A 23,990-nucleotide genomic window follows, 5' to 3' on the forward strand; every position below is an offset into this window, starting at 1 on the left:
AAAAATTTCTTAATTTTGTCAAATTGTGATATAAGTTATGTAAAATCATAAACAGCTGCGTGGTTAAAGGTTTCAGTGGCTGTAGAAGCTCAAATGCTCAACTATATAGCCTTAGGAAAATTAACATTGGTTAACAATGTTTCGGCATTAACATATTTTTCAAAACAAAATTCGTAACACATTTTTCATATTGCCAACTCTCGAAAAAAAGTGAAAACTATCACATGATATAAAGGGGGATAAATCAGTACAGAAGTCTCACAAATCATAATCACCTTTGTAAACAATGAAATCAAATTAGTTATGATAATTATTTATAAGAATTATATATGATTACATATATCTTCATTTATTGGGTAATCCCTGAATGAAAATAAAATAAGTGGGTGTTGGGCTTTTGGCCTGGACAAATTTGGTCATCAAAAAAGAATTTACAAGCAATTATGATCTTTGATTGCCATTTAAATTCTTTTTCCGTCAAGTACTATCGAAGTTATACAACAAACTAGCCAACCAAAGAATACAAAAACAATTGCAGGAGACAAATACAAAGGGGATGAGCAAAACTACAGATAATACAATTATAAAGAAAAAACAAAGTGATTCAAGAAATAATTGAAGCAGTTTTAGTAATATTGGCAGGCCTGCAATCACAAGTACACAGTTTTCTAGATCCTTCCACTACACGTTGAGATCTTTTTGTGTGAAGCTTGATGTTCACCAACTTCCCAGCCATCTGAAGCATCAAAAATAGAGAGAACCATAGTAAGAAGATGCCTACCATCATTCCTTCGCCTCAGAATACACTCAACATAAAGGTAAACCAAACATCACAGAATATCATATGCCTACACCAACCATTTTCAAATAGTTAAGAATTGCCAAGAGAATTATAGAAATATTAAGCCATGTATAGGATTAGAATGCAAATTTTCCATGATTCCTCAACAGACATTTCTGATGGTTTCCAACACAAATTAAATGTACATACAATACTAATTTCTCCAAAAAAGAATAAAATTAGTATGATATAAAGAATAATTTACAAAATAAACAGTAATCCAAGTAAATCTAAATTAGAATAACTAACGGTGTGGCAAACAGATGTAAGCACAAGGAGAAATGTAGGTTAATAGTGTCGATGTTGATAGCAGAAGGATATTTCATTCTTTCATATATCTCTTAAACAAACACCAGGCCAGCACAGGGCTAGTAGTGTCACACAGACAGAATCTTTACCTAGGCCTGTTCAGAAGCGCACTTCTAAAGAGCAAAAACTAAGAAAAAACTGAGTTTCTCTACAAGCTAAAAATAGTTTATGAATTAGCCAATTTGTACTAGTTTTCTCATAATTTCTCTAAATTCTTATTTTTAATTTGTGTATGATCTAATTTTAACTTAGGACAAAGCCATTTAAGTTTTTTCTTCTTATTTTTCTCTTTTAGAAGTGCTTATGAAGAAATTTGTTCACACATACCCCTAATAAAATCTAGAAAATGAAAGGCAAAGAAAAGCTTCTACAAAACAAAAGTAACCCAAAACTATTTTTAAGGTAAAATGTCTGTGAACAATACAAGTAAACTACGTCTGTCAATATTAAGCCTTAACATATTCTGATCGCCACCTTTCTTCACTTGTCACATTTTTCTCTTTTAGAAGTGTTTCCAGAGAAGTTTATAAACATACTCCTAATAAAATCTAGGAAACAAAAAGTTATAGTCACAGCATTTAGAGCAAAGTAAAACAAAATGTAACCCAAAACTTATTTTAAGGTAACACGTCCTTAAAAGTGAAACACTACAGCTAACTAAGTGTGTCAGTATTAAAGCTTAACATAGATTGCCACCTTTCTCTTACTGGTCATATTCCACTTCATTCACTATATGGCGTCAAGAAATAAACTCATAAAAAACTATAAAACAAATGAACGAATAAGCATAATTGTGTTCTTTTTCAAAAACTAAACAAAAAATCTAGAAACAATAATAGAAACAGAAACTTAAATAGAAAAACAAACAGTAGCAAACCATTTTCCAAACCAAGTCTTCAGGACCCAACGGCTGAGCTGGACTAGAATACAGGAAATGCCTTGAATACTGAAAAGAAAAAGGAAAACATCAAACATCAAACAAGCAAGAAAGGCAATGCACAAATCATTTTAGAAAATGAAAAATCAGTTAAATTAAATTCTACATGAAGGGAATTACAAACCTTAGCAAGATTTTGTTGCATTTCTTTGATACGAGCAGGTCTGATGCCTTTCAAATAATTCAAAAGCCAACCTGGCTTTAGGGCATCATTAGAGGAAATGAACAATGCTATCTGCATACATAGCAAAAAGTTAATGGCAAATTCCCATAAAAAAAATAAAAAAAATAATACACTCATAAGGCCTCCGAGTTACCAGATAATAGTCATATAGCATATCACACACTCTGCAGTTTTGGTCACTGAGTATACGTTACCTTGGAGTGTCTTTTTAAGGTTTTACTTTTAACAAGAGGCCCAAATTCAGTAACGGTGTGCAATATATGTTGTTCTTCGGTGCATTTGGTTGAAATAAATGCATGTATCTTGGGTTAGGATTATGATTATAGTTTCTCTTTGTTGTTTTATGCTCATGGGCCATGGCTATCTTGTCAATACTGTCACTTCCAGCTCCAATACACAGGGTCAGATAAACTGGATTGGCCCAGCTGGACTATTTTGGGGTTCCTGCTATCCCCTTGTGCTTTTTTTTAGTGATCAGGGAACCCTTTATATTTTTCTTCAGTAAAACTTTTATTCTATACATATCTATTTCATTTTCAGAGAATGAGTTAAAAACAAACTCAGTTAATCATATAATAGAGTCCTGCAATAACATATATGTTCCTCTTCATGCACCAAAAAAAAAGAAAATAACCGGGTGTCCAATCTAGTTATCCAATCCCCTAGGTCTGTCTCTCTAATAAAAGAAGCTCACGCAAGAAAATAGTCAATATTAATCATCTAAACTGGTAGGTACTATGTAAAATGAGATAGGTATTATGTACCGTTGTAACATATATAAACCAATCGATATTCCCATTGTGCCTTGTCACACAGTCCACACCAAAATAAATACCATCCCAAGCAAACAAGTTATTTTAACCATTATTTTATTGCAATTATACCATTAACTCTCAATTATGTTCTTAATGTAATTAGATACATGATATAAATGCATACATACACACCTTCCTGTAATCAAGTATTCCTTCAAAAGGAAGCTCCAGCTCATCACTTATTATAACTGGAATGCATCCACTAACAATGGCATCAAATAATCTAGCAGAGGATGGAGTGTCGCCAGCTGGGCTTAGGCAAAACAGAGACCTGATGATGTGCAAGGCAAGCAAATAAATACAAAAAAGTAAGGAACCAGAGTTCATCTATCCAAGTGCTGAACTTATATTACTTGCGCATGCCAATTTGAGCAGCTTCTTTTCCCCCCTCCCCAGCTGTTCCCTCCTCTATACTCACACCATCAGCCCCACGTAATTCGTCGACAAGTTTAGAGCGTATCTTTCCTCCCTGAAACAAGATCGCAAACAAAGCAACTAAAAATATAAAAACATGCAGCCATGCAAGTGAGCAAAAAATTTGAGAATGCTGCATACGTAGGGTATATCACACATCCTGATTTTAGTTGCTCAAAGACAGTTCTAACTCAGAAGAACTAACGTTGACAAAACCAGAAAAATATACACCGATACTCTCCACCATTGACAATACTTGTCACTTCAACATAAGATGGAATAGGAAAGTTAACATTAACTCAGATTTCTAGATTTCAAGTGAAGTGACATCAAATGCAGATAGAACTTTTAAAGCTTCCACCTACCAGTCAATAAATTAACCAGGCATCACACAACATGCTTACCGCATTTCTCTTGAGCCGGCCCCGAAAGAAAAGCAGCATATTTCTCTTAGGATTTGTCTCAGCCAAACACTTGGCATCACATAAATCAAGATTGGGAACGTATGGAAGAATCAGGTCCTTCTCCAGAAAAACCTGTCCTGGCTTGTACCTGAAAGAGGAAAAGGATCACTGGATGCCACTTCTAACAAACAATAACATTGAATTTAAAAAGTGGTGTGCAAGTTAAAAAATGACCAGTTCCCTGTGGAATCCATATCAGGCAACAACCATATTGCTTTCTTCACGTCTTTTCGAACAGACTTAAAAGACCAGGGATGATGCACAGGGATTATGTGATCTCTACCACCAGAGCGCTTCCATGCAGGTTGATCAGTGATCCACTTCAAAGCTTCCTACATCCACAACAACATCAGGCATAATTATCCACATTGCACTAGCCATCAAACCAGAAAAACAAGGTTCTAGTATTGTTAATAGTCAAGGAATAAACTCTCAATTTCCTCCAGAAGTATTACCCTCTCTCCTAAATACTAATATTGTTAATAGTTAAGGAATAAACTCTCAATCTCCGCCTGAAGTATTACCCTCTCTCCTAAATACTAATTTTTAAAGTAATACACTGTCTACAGTCTCCTAAATATTCAAAAACCTTTCAAATTAGTTCTTAAATTGTTAGTAAAGTTTATCAAACTCGGGGGCTAAACATTAATACTTGGGGAATAACTTATATGGTTTTATTATGTAGGAAGAGAAGGGTAATAGTTGGATAATCAAATTGGTGGTTAATGCATAATTGAAAGAAGGTAACATGAAGAGAAATGAGAGCATTAGAAGAGCACTCACACCCTATAAAGGGCCTTGCATTGTTGTTTTTCCATGAGGAAGAAGCTGATAGTGGTAAAGAAGGGTACGTAAAACAAATCAGCCTCCTCCTGTCGTTGAACCCTGATGACACTGTTCAAGAGCCTCTTCGATTGGGGTGCGATGAGATCCGCCCAGAGCCAGTAATCAATGGAGTGCTGCATCCGCAATCACAACCAACCGACGCAATTAACAGATTAACAAACGGTGAGGGAATAAAGCGAGGAAAAACAGGAGGAGAAGGAAGAAACCTGTTCGATGAGACGGTGAACGGGACTTCCATTGGAGGTGAGATTGGAGGTTTCCCGGTAGGTCCTTTTGAAGAGCCAGAGCAAATCGTAGGTGAACTTTGGGGGCATGTCGTAGACGTAAACCCTAAGGGGAAGGGAGAGCGGGTAGTAAGGATCGGTGTACAGCCTGTCCATCTCGGAGCGATAAACGGCGTCGTCGAGCTTGGCGACGAGGTCCTCTTGTCCGTCGTGCGCGGTGTCGTCGGAAAGGGAGGACGGCGTGGCGGTGAGGAAACGGTCGAGGGAGACGAGGAAGGAAGTTTCGGCATCGGAAACGCGGACATTGGTGGGAGAAAGGGAGGGAGAGCGGAGAGGAGAGAGAGAGAAGAGGATGAAGAGGAGAGAGAAAGCGAGAAGGAAGAGGAACAGAGTGGCTCGCGATTTCGATCGTGGAATGTACTTTCCGGCCATTGTCACGGTCGATCACTGCACACAAAAATTTACAGACACAACACCACTCATCTATAACAATATCAAGATACAATCTCTCAAATTCTCCAGATAATGTTCCTTCACGAGTGTATAGCTAAATAGTATTTTTAATTTTCACCTCTTTGTTTAATTTTTACTTTGTAAAATATATTAATTATATATATACATAAACTTGTTTGATTTTATTATTCATACCCAAACTAAAGGGAAATTAAAAGAAAAATCATTATAAGATATCTAAAAAAAATTACAAACTTTTACTTATGATCAATTGCAAAATATTAATTTGATCTAATTTAAATTTATATTAAATTAATTTAAATCAAACTATATTTGATTGTGTAGGTTTAACTAGACCGACTCTTATTGAAAATTAAATCAAATTAAGCGTGAGACATTCTTATTATAATCTATTATATTTTTAGAGTTATTTTTTATAGATATTGTTTGAGGTATGGAATTGAGATTAATTCTCTTTGATGTTAAAATCAATTTAATTTTTCATAATTAATAATTAATACAATAATAACTTATTTTTTAGATAAATAAACTTTTGAATCTAATTGTGGGTAATCATATTTACTTTCAAATTCATTAATTCATGATTTACGAATTTGTTTGATAATCGATTAAATTCATTATGGCAGCTAAACAATCTGAGCTATAGACCATACATATAATACTGTAAATAGTATATATACTTATAAAAGATATATGAAAAAAAATGAAAAATTGTACTAGGTGGAATTTTGTTTATAATAATAATATTAAAGCTTCATATTGATGATGGTTTTAACCAATACTAATAGAAGGGAGAGAAAGGAAAGAATAATGGAAAGAAAGTAGTATGAGACATCGTTTCATAAACAACATGTATAAAACGAAAACAGGAAGCCACAAAATCAAACGTAGTGTTGTAATAAAAATCGAAACTTTGTTGTAGTGTGAACTCAGAAGGAGATGAGATCATCTTTTGTTGATGAACGTTGTTTGTTTGGATATTGTCCTCCATCAAAACCACCCCTTTTCCCAAATATCATCTCATCAAGATCATCCAACATGTCATCCTGGTTCCCTCTCTGAACTTCACTTCTCGAACTTCCACTCTTTCTAACCAGAGCTTCCTCTTCTGTAAAATGGGGTGCCTCGTAATCTTCTGTGGCAGTTTCAGGTTCTGCATGCTTCTTCTTCTTCTTCTTCATTTCTTCATATCTCTTCACAACCTTCTCGATCTCATCATTTATATTCAAGGCCTCACAAAGCAGTGCTTCATTATCCCATGATGTCTCAATGATTCTATGGACAGTTGTCTGAGACTGTCGGCACTGTTGTACTAATGTCGTAACCAAATCATCCTGAAAATATCATACACAAGTTGGTCACTAAAAGCATTACAGTAAAGAGCTAAGATCGCATGGTCTTTGAATATTGTGGTCGATGTCAAGTTTCAAGCGAAAGGAAACATAAGAATGCAACCAGTACTCAACGAAAACAAAGGAGAATACCTTTAGAACATCCTTCTGCGTTGAAGAAGATAACACGGTAGAAAGAAGCTCAAAGCTGTTTCTCGCAACATCAAAAGCTTCCTCTGTTTGTTGAGACGTAAAGCTTTTGACACGAACGTCATGGTGCATAAGATGTGCAAGATTGACATCAGCCTCTGAAGTAGAGGCAGAACGAGAAGGAGTAACAGGCGAAAAACTCTGTACATTATGCTGCATAAGATGTTCAAGACTGACATCTGCCTCTGGAGCAGTGCCAGAACGAGGTGGAGTGAAAATAGGAGCCAAACTTTCGTTGTCACGACCGGGGAATAGAATACCCCTCGATTTCAAACTCTGGATCAGAAAAGTGTTATATATGAAACCATTCATGACTCATTACAAAAAGGATAGACAAGGAAAGTTCAAAAGCAAAAATACCATATTGTTAGTTAAAACGGTGAAGTTGATTTTTAAGTTTAATTCAACTCTACAAAATTGATTTATAAAGTAATGTTTGCATTCATTTATAGGTGAGGTTTGCGTTCACTTACACTCCGACTGTGGTGAAACTAACATCAAAAAAACAACCAATATCGCTAAAAGAAGATAGTTATGATAAGAAATAAATTTTAACTCTTATTTAGAAATGATCCAATTCAAACAAATCTTGAGTTGACACTGATACCCTATTTTGCTTCTCTTATTTCACAAGTGAAAGGCCTGTAAAGTTGAGAAATTACCTTGAAAGTTTGTGCATAGACAGGAAGATAGCGAAGTTCAGTGGTTGACTCTCCCCAAGCTTCAATCATCATCAAAGCCTTGTTCCTGTTATTAACAAAAGTATAAGGGTCATCAATGAGCTTGACCATCTCATCAAGGACTCTCTCAGTTGCCACCTCCAAGAAAGCCTTGTCACAGTTCTTGACCAGTGCTTCAAGCAGAACCAGAGCCAGATACTGAGTTCTATGACTCTTGGAAACAACCCTTTTCTTTATAGCACGAACCGCTTCAGCAGTGTTAAGCTGATCACCATTGATCAAATCACACAGATGAAGAATGATGGGCCAGTGAGGGTGATGAAGGGTCTCGGAGGTAGCTTCCCCGACGAGTTTATCGGCATGGCTTGAATCCTGGAAAAACTCTTTGACTTTGAAGCTTACAGAACTCATTCCAGCACTCATCTTCCGACCCACCTCAGCTCCTCCAATTTTCAGTCGCTCCCCCAAAGCGTTCACTCTTCCCATCAGATTTTCGCTCATTTTTCCTCAAAATTTGCGGATGAAAAACTGCGCTTGAGCTAGCAAAGATGAAGTGAAAACCAAAGGAAGAAGGTTTGAATTCCGCTGTTTTGTTGATGTGGGTGACGACAAACAGTGTGGTGGATGTGTTCCTTGGAGTTTCAGCCTTCTCGTATATAAGTCCAAAGCTCCAATTTCATATAATTCCTCGTACGTTACGTTAGATAAAATCACAAAAAGATAAAACAACCTTCATTTTTTTTTTTCGAAAACTTCGAAATTTCACAGAAAATTTAAGTTTTTGTCTTTATTATTTTGTTTTCTTCCAAAATAATATATCTAACCCACAATAAAATTTGTTCAACATATACTTTAAGGTTTAATGTCTCAATATTCCTATTTTTGTAATAGGTTCCTTTATTTTTTGACGTCTCAATTGAGTCCTCAGCCACGTCACACATTCATTAACACCGTTTGATGAAATTGACGAAAAGGATTTATTTGCATCAAATTAACAAAAATAAGGATCCAACTGAGACGCCAAAAAATAAAAGAACATAACAAAAATATGGATCTATTAAGACATTAAACCTATACTTTAATCATCATTTTGATATTATATTGAAAAATAAACTTTAAATCTAACTTAATTTTATAAAAATCGATTATAAAATAAGATTTAAAGTTAATTATATGTTTTAAACGACATATTTTTACGTTATTTAACACAAAGTAAAAAATAAAATAGTTTCGACTAATTATATTTTTGTATTTTTTTAGGAGAAAAATAAAATAATGTTAAATGAATATAAAAAATTTATCTACATCAAACTATCATTTTTCTTAAACTAAAGTTATCTCTACGCAACAAAACACCCCAATTCTGAATAAATAAGTGAATAAAAAATTTAGTTGTCTATTAAAGATTAGCATAATATCTTCAAGGTTAACACAGCTTTTTTTTTTATTTGTTTAATTTTTTTAATCAGGAAGTTGATTATTAAAGACTCGGAATATGATGCTCTCCCTTTATTGCTCCCTTTATTAATAACTTCAATTAAAAAACTAATAATGTCTTGATCTCTTATAATATATTATCACAATCCAAAAGAGGCACTTGAAATTAAATCTGTTTTTAGCTTATTTTAGTCCATGAAATCAAGAGTAATTGTAGTTTTGATTCATCCAATTTATAAAGACTTTTTTTAATATTGAAAAGTATATGATTTTAGTCCTTCTAAACATTACATTATATACTAAAATATGTTTTTTCAGAAATTAAAATTTAAGATTTAAAATTATTTTAATTCGTTAAATTTAAAATGTAAGGACTAAAATTATATTTTTTATTTTTTGGGAAAATAAATTCTTTTTTTATTAAATTTGAGAAACCAAAGCTGAAATTACCACAATTTTTCAAGGGATTATAAACATAATTATTCTTTAATTGTTTAAATAGTCAACAAACTTTTCATGTTAATTTTACCATCATCCAGCAATTAAATTGTAATAGGTGATATTGATGTTTTTGGGATATTAATTTCCTTAAAATCCACCACATTGTTTTAATAAATACACTAAGTTAAAAGTAAAAAAGAATTTGTTGTGAGCAACTAGTTGGGTGGGTTTCTATGAGAATTTAATATTTAAAAGTATAATAATTTAAAATAAATTTTATTTATTTGTTGTTTTTCATCTAAGAAGTTAAAATTCTGTCCTATTGTATGCAATGTCGTCATTGTAATTTATTGGTATTATTTAATCAACTAATTAAAATAGGTATCTAAAATTAATTTAATCACCTCACTTATATAATAGTGTTAATCTCAACCAATATTTTTTTACAATATGTTAAAATATATATTTAAAAGTAATACTTTTTTTATAGGAGAATATTAAAATTAAAATCTCACTTATATATATATTCCTTTATTTAGAGCTTATATTATATAAGAAACTGAAGATGTTTACGTATAAATAGGTTAGTACCCTAACTGGCAGCATCCTGGCACACCATTCTTCTACTTCCTCCAGACCGGAGAACCCTCTGCCTCCGTTCCGCCCTTCACAGCGAACCTCCACCAGTTTCCTGGGCGTCTCCGCCGATTGGTACTCTTTCCTCTCCTCATCTCATTGTTTCAAGCTTACTTGTATTTGTTATTTACCATAGCATCTGTGAAATAGTATTTTGCAATTTTACTTTTCTGTATGATTCGATGTCCTATTTATTCTGCATCATTGATAGATATTTTGTGCGGTTTTACTTCATAACGAAGTAGCAGTAGTGATGAAATATTTATTTCTTCGTTGATTACACAGCATCTGTGCGGATTTCAATCAGCTCTACCGTATTCTCTGGTTAAGCTTTACAAATGGCTGATGGTTCCGATAAAGCAGTTGAAAATGGTTCTTTGAACTCAGCAGAAGCTGAGAAGCCTCAGATTGAGCCCATAAGGCTGCCCTCGGTTGAGGAAATCCGTGGTCAAGACATTTGGAACAATTGTGCAGTGCGCAGTGTTGTCAGTGGAGTCATGGGTATGCCATTCAATCCTCTCCTCTTTTTTTTTTTCTAATGCGTACCTCTGTTTTGCTTCTTGCTCCTCTGATTAACTGAATTGATTTTCCTGAAATGAATATGGACCTTATATCATCAACTGTTCAAGTGTAGTCAGTGTCTTTATGAAATTTCAGCTTCATTTAGGATGTTCTTTCCACTGGTACCTATTGGGTACTTATTACGATGGAAAACTCTAAGATGGGATTTTTAGGATTATGCATAATTTGACTAACCATCCTTACTGCTAATGCTTCATCATTGTCTGTGAGGCAAGTAGATTAATATTCCCAATAGGTTTTTTATATGATTTAGGCTACTGTTTCAGTCCATTAATGATCTTTTTTGCTCACATACTTTACGTTCAACATATTCAATTTGAGGGTTCAACATATTCAATTTGAGGGGTACCGCCACATCAAATATGTCATTGAATGAACTTGAGTTTATTGGGATTCATGTGATGTTCCTTTTAGGGGGTGGACTTGGCATCTTCATGGGTTTATTTCTTGGAGCACTGGACAACCCACTGATGCAAGAGGAAATGACCGGCAGACAACAGCTTATATATCAAGCAAAGCAGATGGGGAGAAGGAGTTGGAGTTCAGCCAAAGCATTTGCTGTCATGGGTTTTGTATTCTCAGCTGCTGAATGTGTTGTTGAGAAGGTCTAATGGATTTTGATAATTTGATGAATGGAAATATATATTTACATTATGAGGCTCATTCTTCTTACCACGTGGGCCCTTGATTTTTTTTTTCAGGCTCGAGCGAAACATGACATAACAAATACCGTAGTTGCTGGATGTGCAACTGGAGGTGCAATATCAGCAAAAGGTAACACATTTTTTTATGTTTTTCTATCATTTTATCGTGCTTTTCTTTCTCTTGATTTAGCAAAGGAACTGCATAAATGGGCTGGCAAGGCTTGTATAGAACAGACTTAGAGACCTATGCACGTAAATGTGATACTGCAAGATTGCACTTTGCTGTTCTATGTTTGGTTTTATCTTAGATACTGGGTTCCACGAAAGAAAAAGGATGCACTTTTGGAAGTGGTTTACTTTTGCAGATATATCATTAATAAATATTGTATTGAAAAATTATTGTAGAAAAGATGAGAAACTAAACTTTGGTGGTTTGGGCATGTTGGAGATGACCTGAAGAAGCCCCTCGTAAGGACACTAGGTCAGATGGAGATAGCTCAAATACTAGAGGCAGAGACTTAGAAAAACTATAGGCATTGCCGTCATGAAAAATTTAAGAGTCAATTGCTGGAGGCAGAGACTAAGAAAAACTATGGCATGGCCATTAAGAAAAATTTAGAAGTCAATAATTTTTCTATATAAATTATTCATTACAAAATATTATGGTGTTGTTTGATCATATCCATTTAGTTGACTCCACCCTGGTGGGAAAAGGCTTTGTTGTTGAAGAATGGATCATTGATTTTCAAGAGCTTATGTTCTAGTCCTCTAATCCTGTCTGGGAAAATGATAATTTACAACAAAAGTTAGTCCATTGCACTGCTCTTTTCTTTGCATCCACACTCTATTTTTGAAAATGATCACAACCTCAATTTTTATTGTCACTAAACTCTTGTTTCACAATAGAATTTAATAATCATAGAAAAATGATTTTGTAGTATTGATATACTTACAATTTAATTCCTTTTCTGAAGATACCAAGAATTTAATATAACTAACTACTATGATAAAAATAAAGCATAAAATGAATTTTCTTGTCAGTTCCTAAACATAGATGATTCATTTTCAAGAATTGGTTCAGGTTCTTTGAAGCTTGAATCCCTTGCTCTGAACTTTTAACTTCACAAAAACGGTTATTTCTGCTTATCTCAACTGAAATGTTATCTGCAAGGTAGAAGGAACTAGTCCTTGCTGTTTTAGGATGAGGATTGTTGAATGGGTTCTGGGAATGGCCAACAAAGTTGGTAGGCGATAGTGATGTGTATGTAATGCAAGCTGGTGCTTGTTTACTCTGATACTTGGAAACCTACCTACAGCTTTTAAGATAGCCCAATCTTGAAACTATTTATACAATACCACCCTACACTCAAAAACCATACCAACCCAAAAGAATTGATTGCCCAAGTCAGCGCTGCCTCCCTATAGAGGAGTGCTGTACCAGCAGGGAACATGGCATCCTTGGGGAGCCTTGGCAACAAAGCCCCTCTTATACACACGACTTTTTTAAAATTGTTCTGTTTATTCCTTTTCAAAGTAGTTTTATAGCTAAATTTTCTTTTTGTGCTGTAATAAAATCAGGAAATAAGATAATACACTTTGGTAAGAATCAGTTGAATAGATCTCGTGACAGTAGAACCTTGGGAGGGACATGTAAAGAGTGATAGGTGTAATGAGAAAGGAATAGAGGGAGAGAGGTATACTAAAAGGATAATGAACCAGGCAAACCAAGAATAGAAAATCAAACGTTCTCCTTTATGAACCTGTCCTCTACCTTTATTTCTCCCTTCATGATGTATGTTAAACTTTCCCTTTTTGTGACGTGGTTCTAGGTGGCCCAAAGGCAGCTTGTGTTGGTTGTGCTGGCTTTGCGGCATTCTCCGTCGTAATAGAGAAGTTTTTGGAGAGACATCAGTAAGTTAATTGACGTCATCCTAACACATTTTTTAAGTTCTGGCTGAAGTCTTTGGCCCATTTTATACCGGGACGTGATTGCGGAGCACACATACTGCAGCATTTATTTACATTAATAATTCATTTGTATACGATGTCAAATGCATTTCCAAACTAGGGAAAGCTGTGATGTAATGATATGATTTAGTATTAAGCAATTTAAATAGTTGTTTTCTTTATGCATTCGTGACTGAATAAATCTCTGACGCATTCAGCATTTTACAGCCGCCATTATCTATTTTGGTGAAAACATGAGTGAGAACCCGTTCAAGTATTCAATCGAGCTTCTAATATGGTTTTCGAAAGTTCACCAAAAATAGCGTGTGGTTGCAAATTGTTAAGTACAATATTAGACAAACTTTTTAGAAATTAAAAGATCATTTGATATATATATATATACATACACACACATACATATACAGAGAGAGAGATTCTCATGGAGAGATACATGCAACTATTAGAGAGAGAGATTCTCATGGAGAGATACATGCAACTATTAGAGAGAGAGATTCTCATGGAGAGATACATGCAACTATTAGTCTATTAGTAACTAGCGTAATAAACAAGATACATGGACGTAACCGTGTTTCCTCAGGACGGAGTAAATAGGGTATATATTTGACTGCATGAAGTCTCAGAAAAGAAGTACACTGAGGCTCTCCGGTTTTAATTTATTTCTACAACACAGTTGGTTATTAGACATATACCATCCAACTTCTCAAAAATACTCTAATAAGCTCATATATATGACCCAAATTTCGCACATTCGTTTGCAAATCATAGGATCAGGCACTAGATTTTAGCTGGACTGGCAGATTGGCCATCCTTGATTAACTGTTGAGGTTCAGGTTTGGAGGGTTCGTTAACTGTGGTGGCCTCTTGAGGTTCAGGTTTGGAGGATTCGTTAATTATGGTGGCCAGTTGAGGTTCAGGTTTGGAGGGTTCATTAACTGTTGTGGCCTGCTGAGTTTCAGATTTGGAGGGTGGATCAACTGTGGTGGCCTGTTGAGGTTCAGGTTTTGAGGGTTCATTGACCGTGGTTGCCTGTTTGGAGGTTTGATTAGTTGTCGTGGGTTCCGACATACTGGTGTGGACATGACCTTCAGTTTTTCCTTGATTATTCTGCGCCAAAACCTTCTCCTTAGTTTTCTGTCCCACTTCCTCAGCCTTCCTTGCAACCCTGTTGTAAGCACCTGTGACCCATGTAGCCCCAGTCAACACATACCGATTCTTCATTATGGCAGATCCAGCACTGGACACTGACTGCTCAGCTGCTGAAATTGCAGTTTTAGTCTTCTCTGAGACTTGAAATTTCTCATCCATTTCTTTCACCTTGTCATTCACTATAACTGTACCAGCACTGATCTTTTCAGTAAATCCCACCTTCTGGTCCAAAGAAGCAACTTTTGCTGAGGCCGTGGAAGTAAGTCTGTGCCTTTCATCAAAGGATTTTGCTCGGTTCAATGCATCTTTACCCAAAATGAAGCCCTTGGCTAACATGCTGCTTACAACATCCTCTGCCTTTCTCATACCAGATTCCCCACTCTCAGCGTTACTAGTCTGTGTTGCAGGTCAGAATCATTACACTATAAATTGTCTAACATGATTCTCAACATACTACAGATACCAAATAAAAAAGAGCGAATCACTTTCTAAGAGTCTCTTAAAAACGTTATTTATTACAAGTTAAAATTTATTAAAGTCACACAAGTTTGTGTTGTGCTTTCTTAAGAGAGTTTCACTCATAATTTTTGTTGTTTTGAGTAGGAGAAAACTTGTTACTTTATCTGAGATTGCCTTAGTCCCAACTCTCAATTAAATTCTCCAAACATGGTGTACTCGAGTTCTATTATTTTTTGTAAGTTAAAATTTTTGACAGCCTATTATGCAGAGATTATTTGGGGGATATCAGACACATGATGGTCATAAATATATATAGTTTCTACTCTGCAATAATACAAAAATAGAGGGAATAGTTACTGGAGATGCGGTCGAAGTAGGCAAAGCATAATCCTTAGCCAATTCGATGTTTAGAGACTGTCCATACACAACTGCTCCCTGAAGACACCAACACAAGTTTCATGTCAGCTCTTAAACATGAAATTAATTTTGCCAGCTCTACTATAATAGTGAAACTGTTACCATTCTTTCCCATAATAGAAAGAGCTGCATATTCTATCGGTTTGTCAAATAGAGAATATTAGCTATTGAAACATCAAATTTTCAATATAGAGAATAGATTTGTAAAATGTAAATGACTGGATACATGTATCTTTATGTATCATAACAACAAAATTAGCAGAAGGCAATGAGAATGAATCTACCGAGAGAAGAACTGCAGTTTCTGCTCCATCTGGAGTACTGAAGGTCACATACGCAACTTTGGAACTTCCCTTGTCACTGAAAAATTGAGAGATATTATATGCTGCATGTTCTATCCAAAATCTGGGGACTTCCCTTTTCATTGATATTATGTATACAAACCTTTCCATTTCAACATGTTCAATTTTTCCAGGGAAGGTAAGAAATTCCCTCAAATCTTGCTCGGTTGCATCTGAAGAGATGTTGCTTACTTTCACCGATCTCATCTGTTAAACAGACAAATAGATTAGCATTTTGAACAGTAAAAGTTAAGAAATTTCGTAGATTGTCCTTACATCACATTAATATTCCTATGAATTTCACTATTTTTTACGTTTTTTGATTGCAATGATTTCTGGAGGAAATGATGAAAAGAACAAACACCATACACACACATTCGTCTTCTTTGTTTTCAGTTTTCTATTTCCTGCCCTCAAATATTCAAACTATGCTACTGTTTGTATGATGAGAAATGAGAATTCCCCCAACGTTAAATGAAATCACACGAGACTCAGATCGATAAGCTCACCCAAAATGTTAGAAATTAGAAAGAAAACAATGGCATGGATTTTTACATGCCAACATGAATTGATTAGAGATTCTTACCAGATCCACAACGTAACAATTCCAAAAATACGGAATCATCTACCTTACAACAAGACATCCTTAAATTTGTTCCTTTTAGTTCTAAACAAAATCACGAAATAAAATAACGATCGAAGGGTCATGCAACTAACCGACATAGCTGATTATTTATTTGAAGTCCTATGCCAGAGATCAATCTTTTCCCCGAGAAGATGTGGTTTGAAGTTTTGATAATGGAATCTGTTATGGTTGATTTTTTTTCCTGTTCTCCTTTTCCTTCTTGTGATGTAAAATCTATTTTTTCTTTTATAGCATATAAATTTAGGTGGAGATGATGTGAGATAAGCATATCAGCAACATTGTACTCTCAAAAACTGCCACATCAGTTGTTTCGACTTTGTTCCATCTTGCCAATAACCTCACACCTGTTGCAGAAGATATATTATTAGAAACTACACGTAAATTCGTGCTTAGAAAATAGCTACACGTTAACCTGTTATTACAATGTTTTTTCTACTCTGACATTAAAACTCTACTCTTGTTATTCATTGATCAGAACACACCAAAGTTAAGTAAATGGCACGACACAAACAAATCAAACAAAGCGAAATGTTGAATCGCCTAGATTCAAGTTAAGAAGCTTTACTCTTGCATATTCAAGAATTTTGATTTTCCAAACGTTGTTAGAGTCGTTCGGTTCTTTCAAACATTCAAACCTTGGATGTATTTTATTTATTTTGTTTCACCTCTGTCCGACCCTCTTCATTTTGAAGTAATTCTGCAATTGTCCATTCTACCACAGATGTTATTCTATCAGTTCCCACAGTAAAAAAAAAATATTAAAAAATAAAACAGTCTGGTGAACCAACAATCATTAATCAAACAAAGATGATACAATCAACCATTACACTTTGCATTAATCAAAACTAGTTCAATTAAATAAAGCCTAGCCAACATAAGGTTTAATTGTACTTTTGGTATAGTTGTAATATTGAGTTCATATTTTATTTATTTATTTATTACTGAATGTGATATTTATATTTTTAAAGGATTAAGTATGTTTTAGTTCTTCAATTTACATTTAAAATTAGAATTCGTTCTTTTTGAAACTCATTTCTATAATTTAATAATTCATTAAATATATCTTTCAAAACCAGCAACGTCAACTTTTAAAAGACATATCTAATAGTTATGTTGACCAAGTTAACTTTTACGTGACATGTCTAATTGTTACGTTGATATGTCAGAATATTTGCTAACACAACAATATGTATAATTTTAAAAATATTTCTTTTTCCTTTTTCTTTTATATTATTTTTCTTTTTTATTCCTCTAATTTTATTTCTGGAATTAAACAATAAACATGTAAAAAAAAAGTAGACCACGATATTAACATATGTCAATTTATCATCTTCTAAATAATGTCAAAGATCATAGTAGTCGTGATTATCATTAGATTAATCTGACCTGCATTTTATTATCAATTAGTTATGTTATTCGGTCAAAGTAGTCAATTATATACAAGAAATTGATAAAAGGATTCACAACTAAAAATTGTCAATTGAGAATGATAAGTTAAATGCAGTCAATTAAAAATAGTCGATCCAATGTGGTCGATCATGAATGATCAGACTTACATTTGATTGATGATTGAATATTTAATATTTGCCGATAAGGCATTAAGCTACCAATAAATTCTTTTTTTGGTGTTTTGCTTTTTCCTAATACATTTATGCTAGTTATCATTATATTTATTTTAAAATATCAAAATCAATTTTTATTTGTATATTTTGAAAACAGCAAAAATAAAATAACAGAGAAAAATCCAGTACAGAATTCAATATAAAAGAAGCTGTGTTTAAGACAAATTAAATATTCATTAGATATATTTTAACCGTATTTAGTGTGACATTCATCATTACTTTATATCTGTAACAATCAAACACCTTTCTAGCGTTTTATAAGTTATTTTCAGCATCTAATTATGCGTTCTCAAGAAGCAAAATATAAAGAAACAAGTGATCAAAACAGATTCGAGTTGAAAACTATGTTTGTTTTATTCTAAATTTTTGTTGTACATGAAACTCTATAACACGACAAACACCCAGAAACAACTTTAACTGGACAAACTCAAACCCGTTGGTGTGTCTGGCACATCCATGTAATCAGAAACCTCCATAACCATCGGATAAACATCAGTTTCAGGATTATATTGCTGCAACACTAAAACTGAAGACAAAGTGGAAAACTCAGAAGAAGCCAAATAGCTTCCAATGGGACCAAGTTCGGGACAATCACTTTTTTCTACCAAAGGAGCCACTTGCGGCATTCTACCAACCAAAATAAGATTGCTCCGATTCTTCTCCCTCAACACTGCTTTCAAATCTTCTTTGCTGTCTACCAATCTTTCCTCGTACGTAATCGATTCCGTGTTGTTAGATCTCACACTCATGAACTCCGACCAAAACTGTTCATCCTCTTGTTTATCTTCGTCACTATTACCTGTTCCCTGATCCACGTTTATTATCTTCCTGTCCTTGTTCGCTGTTATACCGATCAATTTGGCACCAAAGGCGAATGTTTGACCAGGTGCAGCCACAAACTTCACTACAGTGAGTGAGATACCAGGATGTTCGGCAAGTCTCATTCCATATGCAAGTGCTTCACGATCATCTCTTCCTCCGAAGAACCCTACAACAACATCGTACGACACATCGCTGGCTTGGACTTGTCTTGTACCTCCAAGTCCACGATCAACCAAAATTCCCACAGAGCAAGGAGCACGGCTGAGGACATGGCCGTTCATTGCACGCAATGAGTTTCCCAGTGACTCCATCGTCCCATCAAAGTGTTGGTGTTTGTGAAAAGGGAGGAGAATGAGTGCCACTCGCTTTTGGTGTGCACTGGTGCAGATGTCTTCGTGCATGCTGCTGAAGGCGGATATGGCTGTCATGGGACGAACGTTGACGCTGCTTAGACGGCCATAACCCTGAAACGCAACCACCATTTGATCTTTGTTATCGTGCTTTTTGTTCCAAAAGGGCATGCCGTTGTTGCGTGCCGTGTGAACCATTGTGATGGCTGATGGTCGCTCCGAGAGTTCCATCAAGTGCATGGAATACACGCACAGCTTTCCACGCTTTCTGGTTCCCCGGGATGACTCTATCAGATTGATCAAGGAGGGAATGTTGTAGGTACTGTGGAAGCATGCCAGCACTCTTAGCTCTGTGTCTGGATCCTTGCGTTGAACTGTTTTATGCGTGTATGGTGATCCCCTTCGAGCTGGTTTATACACTGCCATCACTATTGGGGTGGTGATGAAAGTGGTGAACAGTGCCATCAATACACAGATTGCAAATGTCTGATCATTCAGAACCTGCACATTTTCGCAAGAAATAAGATTGATTCATTAGTTTTCCATTAAAAACTACAGAGCACCGAATCACACGCTTGAGATGTCATGAACTCTGAGATGTAACATATTAAAGATATATAATGATACTTAACACGAACTAGATGTCAAGATTTTAATGTATATATACCTTGCGATCCTTGCCAATGTTGAGAACAATGAGCTCCACCAAGCCTTTGGTGTTCATGAGAAATCCAAGAGCCAAGGCTTCTCTAAAAGGAACCTTACATAGAAGTGACACAACGAATGTGCCACTGATCTTTCCAAAGCAAGCAGTGAATATAACAAGCACCAGCATACACCAAGAAAGTGTTCCCCTAATGGTTGTCACATCAGTCTTCAAACCACTGGAGACAAAATAGAGTGGCAACAACAGACTCATCACAAGGTCCTCTATCTTCTCGATCAACACCCCAGCAAAAGGACCATCCTTTGGCATGACTATGCCGACCACAAAAGCTCCAAACAGTGCATGAATGCCAATGGTATCAGTGATAAAACTGCAAGCCAGGACCAGTGTCAAGGTGATGCATATGTAAATCTCTTGCACTGGTTCACCCTCAGGGGAACGCTTGGCCATCATTGTGAGCAAGGGTTTTAAGGCAAAGATAGCCAAGAGGACAAAAGCAGCAGCACAGAGTATGACCCACAAGGAAACAAGAGGGGATGAGTTAGAGCCAGAGAGAGCTATGGCAAGAGCGAGCAGTATCCATGCTGCGACATCATTCACAGCAGCTGCTGCCATTGCTATGCGACCAGCATCAGTTGTGAGGAGTTTGAGCTCGGCAAGGATGCGTGCAAGGACGGGAAATGCAGTGATGGAGAGAGCAACACCCATGAAAATAAGGAACGAGGTTGGATTAGCCTTTTTGGATACGGTGGCTCGAAGAGCATAGGAGGTGCCAATGCCGAGCACAAAAGGCAATGTGATGCCTGCAACGGCAATGGCTAAGGCCTTGTGACCAGTTCTGCGTATCGAACGCATGTCAAGCTCAAGCCCCACCAGAAACAAGAAGAACAGAAGACCCAGATTGGCCACAGTTTCAAGCACAGTTAAGCTTTTCTTGGGGAAAATCGTGTTCAGGAATTTCTCATTCCTCCCAATCGCTGATGGCCCAAGTAATATCCCTCCCTGCATTCGTTTTCCAAAACAAGATGCATCCAACCCCACGTTAACTTTTTCATGAATCAGAACAAAAACAATTCAAACGGCCATGATTATAATTTGTTTGGCGATTTTAACAGAAGAAATCAGATAAAAATCAAACCTTTTAACTGAGCAAGCAAAGAAAACAACAGAGGGTACAATGGAAAGGAAAGAAAACTTACAATAACCTCTGCAATGACTCTGGGTTGTCTGAGAGGTTTGAGAATGAATGCAAGCAATCTTGTGAAGACAACGACGAGACATATCTGAAGGATTAGAAGGGGAAGCGCATAATCCAATGGATTTTCATGTTGGAAGGCACCGTTGGAGGTGGCCTTCATTGGTGGTGGACATGTCGGATTAGCAGTGGCCATGATTCAAATGGAAGACGACATTTGATGTAATTAAGAAGAGCTTTGAATTTACATGTGTTGTTGGAGTGAAAGGAAAACTTGGGTACGAAGAAATGAAACAGTGTTTGCTAATAATGGTACGTAGCTGAGGGAATTAAACGTTGAAGAGAATTGGGTGCTGGTGATGAATTATGAACACATACTAACGCAAATTCTGGTACATGGTAACATGGTAATAGGAAAAGGAAATCAAGCTTCCATCACTCTACTCCTTTACCATATTTAGCTATCTTCTTTCTCTACTTTTATCACACAAAGCCTATATGTATTCATTTTTTCTTCCATATATTCAATTTTACCAAGTCCTTCAACCCATATTTTGTTTATCATCTTTCAAACCTAATTTAATATCTACATAATTATTGCACCCAAGAGTGGTGTACTTTGACATCTTTCAAAGCAAAAAGACATATACTTCACAATCTAAATGATAACATTTTAATTACATCTGTTTTATTTTTTAATTTAAAAGTTTAATATATATTATTATATTACGAGGAGTTAAATATATTAATAATCTTTAAATTTTAAAAGTGAATATATAATACTTTTAATCAATGGAGTTAAGATTGACATTTAAATTGTTTACTCAATTTAGCACGTTTTAACTCAAATGTTAGTCTTAACATAGTTTAACAAACCCAAAAAAAATCTAAAAAAAAATTAATGTTTTTATTAAAAAACCATATATATCTTACTTTTTAAATTTTAATAACCAAAATGTATCACAAATTTAAAACAAAATTTAAAAAATATATATTTAATCTTCTTATTAGACTGAAAAATATCATCAAAACTTTTTTTTTCTTGCGGGAAATTCTACTAAGCTCCATATATCTTCATTCTTAAAATAAATTTCATTTTATTAAATATGTAATTTTAATGTTAATAGTTTTTTTTTATGTTCCAAGAAGACTTTCTTTTTGTTTTGTATTTTATCGTGTTAAGAAAAAAAAAGTCAAAGAAAGAAACTTATACTAGACATTCCACAAGGGTCTTGAAAGATATTAAATCAACAAATTAAATAAAATTAAATCAATTAGTAATTTGTTATCTTCTTTTGTAGTATATATCAACTATGTTTCTTTATATATCTTTCCTTTTTCTGCTAACCATTAAATCAAGAAATATGTGGAGGAATGAAAGTGATTTGAAGGAAATATTTTTAATTAAAGGTAATAAGCCATGTGCTATGTTTGTATGAAGGTCTTCATGGATTTATTTTCTCTTTGTATATCTTCTTATAGTACACTCTTATATTATTTTATATAAAAATTCTTTTTGTTTGATTAAAAAAAAGGAAATAAGTAAGATTATTTTACTTGAGAGTAACCAACAAAAGTAAAACTCCATGTGCCATGTGCTTACTTTCAAAATACGTACATAAAAATAGGTAAAGTATCTATACATATCACAAATAATCGTATTTTTGTAAATATATATTCGATTTGTAAAGGCAGGACAAAGATATTATGCTACATTTTTCTAATCGAAGTCACATCATTTTTTTCTAAAAAAAAAAGCTTTATTATCATTTCCCAATTAATAATTGCAATTAGGTACATTTTGGCAGAAAGTTATTTATAATGTTTGGCATTATTTAATTAGAAAGAACATTGCACTATATTACTTTGGCATTATTCAATCATGCTAATACAGAAGTCTAGTTTTACATTTAATTTGTTTATTAACTTTTTAATAAAGTGTTCAATTGAGAAGAGTTTAAACATTTCAATATTAGATTTATACTTACTAGAATAATCTTTAACGTTTGAATAAAGCAAGGCACGATTTGGTGAAGAATAGAGAGTTCAGAACTATAACATATATATGTATAAAAGAAAATAAACTTATCGGTAAAACTTACAAATTATATATATGTCATTAAGTAAAATTTATTTAAATTACATAAAAATATACCATTTTAAATTCTAAAATTCTTTTTAATAATTATAATATTTAGATTAAATCTTAGACTTAATTATATGCACTGGATTTTTCTGAATAGACTTCCTCATAAAAAAATTTAGAAAAGATATCAAAGATGAGAATTTCATATTAATATTTTTAGTAATATATCTACGTTGGAAGCATCAAGTGCTGTAAGGGCAGAATAAAAGTACTGAAATATGCCTATAATTGATGGCTTGAAAAAACAATAAAAAATCTCATGGAATATTATTTCCAGTTCTAACAGATAGAAGTGAAATAAAGTGATTTGGATAGTTTAAAAATAACAAAAAAAGAAAGAGATATTATTAAGGGAAAATAAAATAAACTTCATAAGAAGCTTTGATTCAGAATGTGAAATGAAACACAACATTTGATCTTATTAAGAGCAGCTTTTCAAATAAAATACTTTTTTAATAATGATATTTAATTAAGCTAGAAATTAGGCGAATATGAATTTAATTAAAAAAATATTCATACTTTTATTCTCATATCTAACTAATATTAAAGTGAGTATATGAAACTGGTACGAAACTTATACATAAATATTTATTTCTGTCTCCATATATAAATATAAAACAATTAAATATTACTCATGTTCTTATTTGATAATATAGAAACTTTTCATTAAAACGGAGATAATTTCAAACTACAATGAATTTATTTACCAGGCAGATAAACATAGTTTGTAATTTCTTATTAT

General features: G+C 34.3%; 5 protein-coding genes across 8 annotated transcripts; 1 reads left to right on the plus strand and 4 right to left on the minus strand.

Moving 5' to 3' along the window:
• Positions 1-430: 430 nt before the first annotated feature.
• Positions 431-5,560, minus strand: LOC124844295 (Exostosin family protein). The gene is made up of 9 exons (XM_088111084.1): positions 5,017-5,560; positions 4,750-4,923; positions 4,139-4,296; positions 3,905-4,052; positions 3,440-3,555; positions 3,219-3,357; positions 2,212-2,322; positions 2,028-2,096; positions 431-736 (listed from the first exon to the last, which is right to left on the minus strand). Exons 1-9 carry the CDS (start codon positions 5,464-5,466, stop codon positions 605-607), a joined length of 1,497 nt encoding a protein of 498 aa, XP_087967210.1. The 5' UTR covers positions 5,467-5,560; the 3' UTR covers positions 431-604.
• A 678-nt stretch (positions 5,561-6,238) lies between these two features.
• LOC124839038 (TOM1-like protein 1) lies at positions 6,239-8,337 on the minus strand. The gene is made up of 3 exons (XM_047314780.2): positions 7,712-8,337; positions 6,993-7,325; positions 6,239-6,842 (listed from the first exon to the last, which is right to left on the minus strand). The coding sequence occupies exons 1-3, from the start codon at positions 8,228-8,230 to the stop codon at positions 6,438-6,440; spliced, it is 1,257 nt and encodes a 418-aa protein (XP_047170736.2). The 5' UTR covers positions 8,231-8,337; the 3' UTR covers positions 6,239-6,437.
• Positions 8,338-10,164: 1,827 nt separating this feature from the next.
• Positions 10,165-13,598, plus strand: LOC124839033 (Mitochondrial import inner membrane translocase subunit Tim17/Tim22/Tim23 family protein). 3 transcript variants are annotated; one of them, XM_047314774.2, is made up of 5 exons: positions 10,165-10,318; positions 10,529-10,744; positions 11,240-11,430; positions 11,527-11,599; positions 13,299-13,598. In XM_047314774.2, exons 2-5 carry the CDS (start codon positions 10,582-10,584, stop codon positions 13,382-13,384), a joined length of 513 nt encoding a protein of 170 aa, XP_047170730.1. In that variant the 5' UTR covers positions 10,165-10,318; positions 10,529-10,581; the 3' UTR covers positions 13,385-13,598. The 3 variants fall into 3 exon arrangements, with proteins under 3 accessions (XP_047170730.1, XP_047170732.1, XP_087965212.1); XM_047314776.2 differs by lacking the exon at positions 13,299-13,598 and adding an exon at positions 11,875-13,292; XM_088109086.1 differs by lacking the exon at positions 13,299-13,598 and adding an exon at positions 11,918-13,292.
• Positions 13,599-13,733: 135 nt separating this feature from the next.
• LOC124839032 (binding partner of ACD11 1-like) lies at positions 13,734-16,961 on the minus strand. Of its 2 annotated transcripts, XM_047314771.2 has the most exons (5): positions 16,518-16,957; positions 15,904-16,007; positions 15,744-15,819; positions 15,400-15,477; positions 13,734-14,979 (listed from the first exon to the last, which is right to left on the minus strand). In XM_047314771.2, the coding sequence occupies exons 1-5, from the start codon at positions 16,521-16,523 to the stop codon at positions 14,212-14,214; spliced, it is 1,032 nt and encodes a 343-aa protein (XP_047170727.2). In that variant the 5' UTR covers positions 16,524-16,957; the 3' UTR covers positions 13,734-14,211. The 2 variants fall into 2 exon arrangements, with proteins under 2 accessions (XP_047170727.2, XP_087965211.1); XM_088109085.1 differs by having other exon boundaries at positions 15,744-16,007; positions 16,518-16,961.
• Positions 16,962-18,410: 1,449 nt separating this feature from the next.
• LOC124839030 (cation/H(+) antiporter 19-like) lies at positions 18,411-21,543 on the minus strand. Its single transcript, XM_047314770.2, has 3 exons — positions 21,107-21,543; positions 19,908-20,909; positions 18,411-19,741 (listed from the first exon to the last, which is right to left on the minus strand). Exons 1-3 carry the CDS (start codon positions 21,296-21,298, stop codon positions 18,482-18,484), a joined length of 2,454 nt encoding a protein of 817 aa, XP_047170726.1. The 5' UTR covers positions 21,299-21,543; the 3' UTR covers positions 18,411-18,481.
• Between the last annotated feature and the right edge of the window lie 2,447 nt (positions 21,544-23,990).

The sequence above is a fragment of the Vigna umbellata genome, chromosome 3 (assembly GCF_029865625.1).
Source record: "Vigna umbellata cultivar VRB3 chromosome 3, Vumbellata_1.0, whole genome shotgun sequence".
Taxonomy (NCBI): domain Eukaryota; kingdom Viridiplantae; phylum Streptophyta; class Magnoliopsida; order Fabales; family Fabaceae; genus Vigna; species Vigna umbellata.